The following is an 11,391-nucleotide window of genomic DNA, read 5'->3' as shown; positions in this document are numbered from 1 at the left end:
TTGCTTCAGATATTCAACCAGTTTCTAAGGTTACATGTGAAAGAAGATGTAAAAGGAAACAATATGAGGCCTTTCTTTACAAATACTGACTTACCTTGCTTCCTTTAAGCTCAGTAAATAGTTGAGCGGACAGGTCACATGAATGATTTCAGAGCTGATAAGAGTGAGATGAACTGTTATCCCGGAAAATATTAACATACCTTAAAAATAAAAACAGTCTTGATATAAGTTTTAATTTTCAACAAAATTATGACTTAAAAAAAACAACACAAAAACGTCTTTGCAGAAGTTTTTTCCCTAACATTTCAGTAGACTATAAATAGCAGCTCTAAGCCAGTTACTTTCTAAATACTGGTACATGCATTTAGCTTGAAGAGAACATCGATGCACAAACACCCTTACAGAACAGGCACTCAGTAGAACAGCATCCAATGGCCACAGCTCTCAAGTTCTCTTTCTCATTTGCCTTCCCATGTAATAGCCCAGAGAGCTGAAGCTGAGGTTGCAAGCTGTTTCCTATGCCACCAATAGCATCAAGTATGCCACTGATTGGAAGCCCTCAGCTTATAGCTCTTCTGCTGCCGGTCTACGTTTCTTCTGTGTATTAACAAGCCCTCAGAAAGCAAATCAGTGCACAGCAAAGGAAGCAATGTGAAATATATTAACACATGGCTACTTTTAAATGCATCTTACTAACAGCAAAAAAAAAAAAAAAAAGCTAAGAAACAACCGTTAGCTTCATAAATGAAAATGTATTTCACCTTTGTACATGCTACACGTCATGCAAATAAAGAAATCTACATGTTACACAATCACACCGTAATAAAATATCATGTGACATTTGTCAAACACAACGCACCACAGCGAAACAAACAGTTTGGTTTGGTTGGGCTTTATTTCAGAAATAAAGGTAGGACTAAATTGGAAGACACGGTACCATGCTACAGCTTACTGCACAGTCAAAAGAAATTACTTTTTCTGAAGTACACCAACATAAATAGCCAGATTGCTGTAGGAATGCTTTCTTTATACATTGCACTTGATTTCATTGGTTACTTCCCCATTGCGGGCTTCAAAGAGCACAAGAATGGGTCTACAACTGAGTTCAAGCTACACTTGGAACTCCCCTATGTGTAAAAAAAACCAAACAATAATAATAACCAAACAAGCCATGTTTCCACTTTTTTTTTTGTCAGTTTCCAAAGACAGCAGTATTTATGATTTATTTTTATAAGGAACTGGACAAAAGTGTCCTCAAAGCAGCACATCATCTTAGCATATAGTTATCGTAGGTTACCAACAGAAATAAAGTTAACACTGTATGGCACGTAATGTCTACACACAATACAGCTCGATGTGGATTTTCCCATACAGATGCTTATAGGATATTAAGTAGGCTAGCAGTGCTTGCTGCGTGTCTCCCCAGCCTTTGTATTTCTGCTGCGACTTTCATATATTATTTTGCTGTCAACCGTATCTTGTTTTGTTGAGCCTGTAAGGAAGACAAAACACTCCTGCACATGACAGAAAGACTGCTGGTATTAAACAAGTGTCTGCATCTCCCAAGGTTATCGTGTTACCTGACCCCCCCCGACATACTCATTTGCATCTACTACAGTTATACTATAATATATTAAGGGATTATACTCAGCATTGTGCCTGCATTGTTTACAGGTGTTACACAGGTATGTTTTTAAACACACAATTCATAATCACTCCAGGACTATTAATATTAACCAGTAAGTGCCACCAGTGACTAAAACTGTTAACATCACCATTACAAGGTAATTCCACACCCCGCAGTCAGTAGGAAAGTTCTTTCACTCGCAGTAATTATCAAGTTTTAAGACTTTTCAGCTATAGCTTTGAATTATACGCCTGCATAAAAGCTGCCAACAATTCCTTATTAAAAACAAAAAAAGAGATAGGCACAGAACCAAAGTAGAGCGTAGTATTTCTTTTCAGTGCACCGTGGGCAAACTTCATTGCTATTTACAATAAAAAGATGGCTAAATGGATGCATGACAAAATTCAGGAGGAATGATCTTAAAATTAAATGCACAAGGAAAAATCACAGTGAGGTGTTCGGATGCATTTTGAATTAAAAGAAAAAAAAAAATAAATAAGTGCTTGACTAGCAGCTAAAGCTCGAATTCTAATGCATATTCAGTCTTCCCTGAAACCATCCAGGTTCTACATCATTGTATTCCACCAAAAGCAGCCAGTGAGTTGACGTATTCCCTGGGAAGACAAAGTTTTATTCAGCTCTGATTATTTGAAATCCAGTGTCCAGGACTGCAGAAGCTTTTTCAAGTGCCAAAAGTTCATGTTTTACCACCAGTAGTGTCACAAGGACGTACCTCCTCCACAAACTGCTACCTCTGTCAATTGAAAAAATAAAAGAAGAAAATCAAGTCAGCTATGCAAGTTAGATGACCTCAAGCTGGTAGTCTAGAAAACACTTAATAAAATCAACTACAGCAATGTACTTGAAAATGTCATTAAAGCTTACTTACCTTCCCCCCACTCCTCCCTACCATACTGTTTCTCAGCCTTCCAGAAGTGATTCTACACTATGCTGCAAGTACCTACAGCAGCAGAAGAGAGTAAGCAGCTGCAATAACCACCATTTTCTAGTTCGACTCCACTTCTAGCTGTTTTCTTTATCTTAATGTACTCCGAAGACTCATAGCAACAGTATTTTATTACTGAAGAAAATGAGCAGCTCACTACTCACTGTATTCTGAGAGCAGGAAGAAAGTGTTTCAGTTTACCAGACACATTCAGTTGCTGACAGCTCAGTAATACATACAAAAGAATAAATCTTTGAGACCAGCCCTGCAGAGAAGGATTCGGGGGACCTGATGGACAAAAAGCTGGACATGAACCAGCAATGTGCTCTTGCAACCCAGAAGGCCAACAGCATCCAGACTGCATCAAAAGAGGGGTGGCAGCAGGGAGATGGAGGTGATTGTTCTCCCTCTACTCTGTCCTTGTGAGGCCCCATCTGAAGCACTGCATCCAACTCCAGGGCCCTCAAAACAAAAAAGATGTGAAGCTGTTGGAGTGGGTCCAGAAGAGAGCCACAGGGATGATCAGAGGGCTAGAGCACCTCTCCTATGAAGAAAAGCTGAGGGAGTTGGGCTTGTTCAACCTGGAGATGAGACAGCTGAAAGGAGGACATCCAGTACTTGAAGGGAGCTTACAAAAAAGGAGGGAGAATGACTTTTTACACACAGGTAGTGACAAAACAAGGAGCAATCGCTTTAAATTGAAAGAAGGAAAATTTAGGTTAGATTGAGGGGGAAATGTTTTATTCAAAAGGCAGTGAGGTGCTGGCACAGCTATTCAGAGATGCTGTGGTGCCCCATCCCTGGAGGCGCTCAAGGCCAGGTTGGATGGGGCCCTGGGCAGCCTGAGCTGGTGGGGGGCAGCCCTGCTCACTGCTGGGGCTTGGGCTGGGCGGGTTCTGAGGTCCCTTCCAACCTGAGCCATTCCATGATTCTATAATACGATGCCCATTTAAAAAGAGCTGTAAATGTGAAAAATTATGCTACGTTTAAATATCCAAGAGATTATATGTGAAAAGAAGAAGAAAGCTGCTGTTTACAATTGCTATATCATTCTTACAATTGCTATATCATTCTGGGAAGTTCACGAGTAATCACACAATTTATCACATCTAAAGATATTGATCACACTACTGTACCTTTATCTGTTCTGTTGAAAAGCGAGGTTGTCAACAGATTGAATTCAGTGTATTTTCCTGTCCTGGACTGTTAAATCCCTCAATCAAGTTTTTGTTACAGTCATCAATGCTAATAGTATCACTGGATGTCTTGGAATAAGTAGCCGGGCCTGTGAAATCCAAGAGATCTTCAAGAGCCTTGGCATTACTTGTCCCATTTTGGTCGAAAGAAACACCGGGCATGAGTTCATTCATGGGTGAATATTCAGGGATAGAGATAAGTTCTTCTTTTGAAACAGGGCTATAAAAAGATAAATGAAAAGAAGATGCAGAACAACAGCTGCTGAGATATTCATTAACCAACAAATTAATCTTCTGACCATTCAAGAAATACTACTTATCTTAAGGCCAACTGCAGCAAGCTTTTTACCTGGAATATGTCCCAAATTGAGGAAAAAATAAAATAAAATTACTCTGTTCAGGATAAAAGGTCATATTTAATCTGTATTTCTTAAAAATTAAGGTTTGTGGTTCCTCTGCGACATGAACAATCATCTCCAAAAGCCCACATTTCTAATAGTATACTGAATTGAATTTACTGTCTCCCTTCAGCATCTGCACCTTCCATTATCCAAATATTTAACTGCACCTTACAGATTATTATCCCGAACCTGCAAGCATATAACTCCAGTCCTTGCATTTCACACTTTAAATAGAAATCCATTTCTCAATACTTTATTAACATACTTTAGCCACAGAAATCCAGAATTTAAGAAGCACTACAACCAGCTGATGCTTTGCAGACTAAAATTTGCGAGGATGTTTCAGTTTAGAGAAGAAAAGTCAGAGGGAGAATTTCACTATGATTTCTATGACCACACCAAACTTTGGTGGTGCACAGTGACACTAGTAAGAGACTGGGGTTAACGCAGATCAAAGAATACAATTTACCTCAGGGAGGCTGAGCTGTAGAATCTGCTGTAAGATAGATTGTGGAAGCATCGGCAAGTTGAAAAAGCAGTTAGATAAACTCATGGGAAATAGGTAAATCAGCAGATATTAGACAGAGTGAGGTGGACTCCTCCCTTCCAATATCCATAACAGAATACTTCTGTGTGGTTTTGGAATGCACTAAGTTCAGGTTCTCTCCCCAACCACTTTTTTCCCATTGATGCTCGTTGAAACAGAACAATGGTCTAAAGGAACTTTTGGTCTGTTCCAGTAATGCTCTTCTCATGTATGTATGCATACTTACTGAAATACTTATACACTATGAGAGCTTAATGGGTTAATTTGGCTCGTTAATTCAAGAAATGTAGTATGAAGTTCCACGCTTAAAATTCTGAGCTCACTTTCCCATAGCAAGCTTAAATCACCAATTTTCTTCTTAACTGCAAATCCTTCCATCAAAACCCAACAGTGTTTAATACGTAGGGCACTGCTTACTGATACCATAGACTCATTCCAGTTAAACACAATTTTAAGAGCCTAATTTTCTTTGTTCTGTTTGTAGGGACAGAGAAAAGCTTCTGCATTGTAGTTATGCAGTCTTGGGACACACAAAATATAAACGGTGGCATCTGAACAATATCTACAATGTTACTGTCACAGTGTGACATTTTGGATTCTGAGAATTACCTGAAAGGTTTGGACAAATCTGTATAGAATCTGTAAGTAAGAACAGTAGGAAGATTTTTAAGTTCCCCTGCCCCTAAATACATGAAATGAGATGAAGTTCAGGCTCTTGTCCAAAACAACTGCTTTGCATCTTGACAGATTTGGAACATATCACCATTGACACCACACCACTCCCCACACTGTGAGGCTGGGGAGAAATAAAAGAGTACCGAAAAAAAAAGTACCAGCAAACAAAACAGGCAAGTGCGTGTGCTAATTTCTATTGGTAGTTATGGTCTGTACCTCACATCCATAGACTGAACCTCATCTGTTGAATCTTCCATGCTGTTAGATTTCCCATCTACAGCTTCCAGCTGAACAAGTCCTGGGACAGACTTTAGTCCATTAGCAACTACATCTTGAGAAGGTACTACAGAAGCAGCAGTCTCTAAGCTTTTACTTTTCAGGCAAGTTGCCAGCCCATTGATCTCTACAAAACAAGGACAGAAATTGTGACAGTAGCAATATCTTTATTTAATCATTTTTAAAACATCACAAATGCTTTTAATAGACAGAATAGAAAGGAAGACTGACAATGCAGTGGGACTCAGTTTCACCTTTGACTCATTCTGTTATAGTTGAAATCCTCCTTTCCACCCTAAAATTGTGCTTTATGCTCCATCATTTGGATTTAATGAAACAGGAAGAGAATGTATCATCTTTTTTGTCATGTGCTAAAAGCCTTAACCTGGGGAAGTAACCAAGTATAGATAAATGCTGCACATATATATATGTGTGTGTGTGTGTGTGTATTTAAATTCATGCTTAAAAAATATATGCCGTTTTCATTAAGTCAAATTAAATCTTATTTTCACCAAGTGAGATTTGGAACAATGCTATAAAAAGCTTGCGAGCTTGACTGTGAGCCAAAAAAATTTTTACCCACAAAGCTGAAATGCAGGTTGCAGCAGGCAAACCAATTAGTAGACTGGAACTTCCCATTTATAGAAATGCTATGTCAGGTACTAAATGGAGGACAATCATTCTTCAGCTTACATAGCAAAATGAAGTCTCTCACTGAGACTCTCACCAAGTCTTCAGTGCCTAATATTCGTGACTGACACAAATCTAACCTACTTGTTTTCAGAGAAGAGCTAAGAGCACATCATTTGCTATCTGAGCAAAACTCTGAAAGAAACTAGTTATGAAAGCAGGTAAGAAAAATATAGTAAGTTTTACCTGGCTGGTTAAGAACAAGGGGTTTTGGTTGCTTTTCCACATTCAAAGTTGATGGTATCTCCAGTTTTGGCTCTTCCTTCTGCAGTCAAGTAACAAATCAAGTCTATTAGACAAAGTACTGTAAACTTCATGGAACTGACTGGGCTCAGACTGTGTGGCATTGCTCACGACCAGACAGTGGTCAAAGTTCATTGACAGCAGTAACAAAGTTTTTCATTTAATATTGGGTAGAGATTTTTTTTATTATTATTATTTGTATTTTAACTTCAAAAAGAAAATAGTTCATGGAAGTAACTGACAGAACAGTTTTTTAGTAGAAAACTTACAAGTGGAATCTTAACTGTCCATCACTTCCAAGCTGGAAACAGCAGCTTTGTTCTCAAAACCTACAATCCTGGTAGGCCTAACATGGAGCGCTCAGTAACTATGCTCACTGGCTGGTACAAAGCAGAGGGATCACAGCAGCAAACACTACTGGGTGTAGAGAGAACCTAAGTACACCTACTATAATGTAAAAAGACAGGGTTGAATTTTCACGAGTTATTAAAATAGAGGCAACGCAAATCCTGAAACCACATACAACTTCATACCTTTATTTCTGGTGTTTCACTCCTCCTTGTTCTCTTCATTATTTCATCTATTCTCTAGAAATCAAAATAAGTTGGAGGATGAGAAGGAATGGAGGAGTAGAATGAACTATCTGAAATTACTCTTGCTGGAATTCTGAAAGGCATTACCCTAAAAACCTTTTTTTTCTTCTTTGTGCATTAGAAAAAACAGCAACGACAAACTGTTCCAATGAGCCTTGATTCTTTGCACTGTCATGAAAGGAAACTACTATTTCACATGTAAGGACATTTTACTTTGGTATTCCAATCTACAACAGCAACATGTTTCCAGCTCAGTGGTAAACAGTTAAAAATAACATATTAGAATAACATATATGGAAGGACCTTCTATAACTAGAAAGAGGCTCAGCAGCTCTGCAGCTGTTGTCTCTATTGCTACAGAACTGTATACAAAGCTATGCAGTTCCAGCCATTTCCTTGTGCAAAAATTGTGGTAGACAGCTCTGCTGCCTCTGCACAATGTAACCATAGACAAGCCAGGTGGGAGAAACCTGTTTGTTAATCTCATTAACTTTCTAAATTAAAAACACTGAACTTCTGTTGAGTAAGTTTTAGAACAAAGTCACTCATGTTCCTCAAGAGCCTGTGATGCCCTGCGTTGGGTGGCAATGAATGTTTGCCTTGGCATGCCATGCTCTATTTGTGTTAGGCATTTAACCTTGTGGGTATGGGCTAATTGTGTATTTGTTCACTGCTTAACACAAAGTCATTTGCCTTCGGCAGTTCCACTTTGTTACAAATGTAGACGTTCCCCTGACTTGCAAGAAGCAAATACTAAATTAATCATAAATATCAGTTTGTAATCCCCTCAGATAATTACTTCTGGATACTAGTAGGTACTTTCTGGGTTATATATTTAAACAAGAAATTAAAATAATCATCTTAAACGAGACACAAACATCTACCTTCTTCCGCTCCAGTCTTTCTTGCTCAATTTGCTGCATGATTTGTTCCCTTTCAAGACGAAGTTGCTCAGCTGCCTCACGGGCTTTGATTTCTGCTTCTTCCCTCTAATCAGAATGTGTAAAATACAGTAAGTCCATTATTTATTACAGGTTAATTACTATACGGAATAAATTCTTTATTTATATGCATATATAAGAGCACGTACGTATTTGTAAGTATACGTATTCATATACATTTCTGTTTGAGATGATACCTGTTTCTCAAGTTTGGCTTGGAGCTCTTTTTCTTGCTTTTCTTTCAGCATTTGTTCTTCCTCAGCTCTCCTCTTGGCTTCCTCTTCTGCCTTTTTCCTAGCTGCTTCTTCTTCACGTCTTCTTTCCTCCTCTTTCTTACGAGCCTCTTCTTCAAGACGAAGCCTTTCTTCTTCTGCCTTTCTCTTCTGCTCTTCTCTTTCAAGCCTGCAAAAAGGAAAAATACCGATATATTTAAAAGGTTTCATCTTGTTCAGCATGAATCCTACTGTACACATGATATACAGTGAGCATTAAGTAACTATAAGTCAGTGTACATTTTCATGGATAATACCAAGAATATAACTAAGAGGTTGAGAACATGCCCAGAATTTAAGTTGATATCAAAGTTTTATTCCAGTCTTTTCCTTATTGCTTAAAACACCTCATAGAAATTATACTTTTCCTTAGGGGAAATAAATAAATAATTAAATAAATAATTTCCAATCTAATTTCCAACAGGATACAAATAATGTCTGTAAGTTTCAATAAAAAAATTAAAACTCCCTCTTCCTCTGTACTTAATTCCCAGAATACTGGATTCTATAAACAAGCATACGCTTCTGTCCTTGCTCACAGCTGAAGATAAACAGATTGGATGAGTAGCAGTGAACAGAATCCACAAAACACAGTGATCTGCACAAAAGAGTGGGTCTGTCTATTCCACTTGTGCTGTTCATAGGCCTGTACAGGGACAGCTTATTCACTATCAGATTCAAGAGCTGTTTTGACAACTGATCATTCTTATCCTTGCATATTGGAGAAGTGGGAAATATTCCCATCAGGCTGAGCTTGCAGACACTTCTGATTTTATCCCCCCACATTCTCAGTAAGAACAGACACAGTCCCAATTTAGACATGCACAGTCAGTGCTTTAATATTAGGGAATGAAGCCATGATCCGCTGACATATGTAACCAGTGCCGAATACGAAGAACAACCCAAAGGCTTGCTCCTGAAACAGAGCCAGAAATTCACTGTTTAGACACAGCAACCTTCAGTGTGCCCACACTTCTAAAGCCCTCACCTGCCTATGACAGGGTTGGGCAGAGAGAAAAACTTCAGGGTGATGTTTCAAATAATACAAGCCTTGCAGTTTAAGGCATATACTAGCACTTATCTGTGAACCAGTAAAACTAAAACTACCTCATATGCTTTTACAAAGTACTGCATACTGCAGAGTGGACGTACCTAACTATTTGGATGGGTTAGTTTCTTCAGGCTTCCTGAAGGGACGCAATTACTATTTTCAAACTTCCCTAGTCATAAGGACTGCAAATGACACTAACGATGAATACAAATATAAGGAGATTAACTTTTAAATGTAAGCTTCTGTATTGATTCTGAAGATACTATTTTGAAGCAGCTCCTGCGATGCAGGTTAGATTATTAGCCAGTAACTTTCACGAATCAATGAAGATACCTCTCCCGTTCTTCTCGCTCCTGTCTCTCCCTCTCCTCTTGTTCCTTTTGGAGGCGGGCCTGTCGTCTTTTTTCAGCTAGAATTTTTGAAGCTTCTTCTGCATCAGTAGTTCCTGCTGTGATCTTTCCTAGGAGATGACGACCAAGGATGAAAAGTTAGAGAAGGAACTATGAAAGTGTCCGGTTTTTGCTCACTGGAAAATGAGCCTAGTTCATACTGTTACGTCACTTTCACTTTTCAAATGCATATATCAGCATTTTCAGCAACCAGAACATGGCATAGGTGAGGGCATCCCTGCATTTCAACATTTTCACATTCCCATTAACTGACATTTTTCATACGTTGATAACCCATACATAGCTGCTTCCAGCATGTACTTTCACACATGCTCATAAATCTGTGGCCAAGGAGAGTCATGAAAAAAAACAGTTCACTGCTGTCTGAAATCCTCAGGGGCCCACAATGCTTTACAACATGTTCTCTTAGAAAAGCTCACCTTCATTACTTTCTGACTTTCCTGCAGCAGGCACATGCTTTTCAGGAGCCACCTGGCCTGCCTCTTCAGTGCGTGCTCCTGGGGATTTTTGATGACTGACATTTTCCTTCTCTTTATCTGCTTTCTTTTTAGGAGTTTCCTGGTTGAGATTAGAAGTGGCACGATGCTTCACAGGAGAAGCTGGATATTGTTTGGCATTTTTAGGAGACTGAGGATAAGTCTTTGCAACTGTCCTGATGAATTAAAAATTAAAAACAAAATTGAGTACAGTTTATACATGGTACGACTTGGAATCAAGTTCCATCTTTACAAATATCATTCTTCCTTCTTCTATTCGAATATCAGGTTTTTTTGCACACTACTGTATAGAATCTACCCCGATGCAAGCAATCTGAAAAGCAGGTAACTGAAAAGCTAGTTCAAATGATTACTGACTCACTTAAAAAGACCAATAATATCATCCAAGTTGCATGAAAGTAGTCATGGACAACCTAAAAGCAATTCTTTTCGTAACAGCCATTCCATAATCATCTTCTCTACTGTGCTGTATTCAATAGCTCATCTCAACATTTAAAGCAAAGCTATGACCAATTATTACCATGTAACAAGGTAAAACCAAGCACTACAAGAGACGGAACCAACCAAACCCTTCCACAGTCCACTTTACTGGTTCAGTTGGTGCTTTCATCAGTACCAGAACAAAGGTCTCAAGGCTCAAAGATGCGCTAATGGTGATGGCAGAGCACAGCAGCAGTGCTGCCGATATCTCATTTGGCTCTGCGTACTTCAGATCGAGTGACAACCCTGAAATCAGCTTTGGCATAGTGAAAGGGTAAGGACAGTTGGCAATGTGCAAATATTTTCAGCGAATAAGAGATTACAAGGAAACATAAAGCCACACACAAACACCGTTAATTATTTATATAATACCGGCAACAAGAACTAAATGCTTCTAACATTTAGAAGAGCTGGGCTGCATGGCTTAATACTATGGAGGTTAAAGAGATTACGATCTGAAAAAAAGTGATTTATGTGAGTCTCATTAGAAGAAACAATCCTACATTAAGGAGAGCATTACACAAGCAGTTTTAACCTTCCTTATGA

General features: G+C 38.7%; 1 protein-coding gene across 8 annotated transcripts in view; it reads right to left on the bottom strand.

The window, feature by feature from the left end:
* Positions 1-222: 222 nt before the first annotated feature.
* MAP7D2 (MAP7 domain containing 2) overlaps positions 223-11,391 on the bottom strand; it is a 73,861-nt gene continuing 62,692 nt past the window's right edge. For 7 of the 8 annotated variants that reach the window (XM_072328997.1, XM_072329006.1, XM_072329019.1 and 4 more), the window contains 9 exons: positions 10,288-10,520; positions 9,792-9,918; positions 8,333-8,537; positions 8,079-8,183; positions 7,135-7,188; positions 6,545-6,623; positions 5,609-5,795; positions 3,710-3,989; positions 735-2,381 (listed from right to left, as the gene is read on the bottom strand). In XM_072328997.1, coding sequence (XP_072185098.1) covers positions 3,740-3,989; positions 5,609-5,795; positions 6,545-6,623; positions 7,135-7,188; positions 8,079-8,183; positions 8,333-8,537; positions 9,792-9,918; positions 10,288-10,520 — 1,240 coding nt within the window. In that variant the 3' untranslated portion in view covers positions 735-2,381; positions 3,710-3,739. Of the gene's footprint in view, positions 2,382-3,709; positions 3,990-5,608; positions 5,796-6,544; positions 6,624-7,134; positions 7,189-8,078; positions 8,184-8,332; positions 8,538-9,791; positions 9,919-10,287; positions 10,521-11,391 lie in introns of all 8 variants that reach the window. The other variant, XM_072329052.1, reaches the window with a different exon arrangement.

The sequence above is a fragment of the Excalfactoria chinensis genome, chromosome 1 (genome assembly GCF_039878825.1).
Source record: "Excalfactoria chinensis isolate bCotChi1 chromosome 1, bCotChi1.hap2, whole genome shotgun sequence".
Taxonomy (NCBI): Eukaryota; Metazoa; Chordata; class Aves; order Galliformes; family Phasianidae; genus Excalfactoria; species Excalfactoria chinensis.
This window is presented reverse-complemented; position numbering and strand designations above follow the sequence as displayed.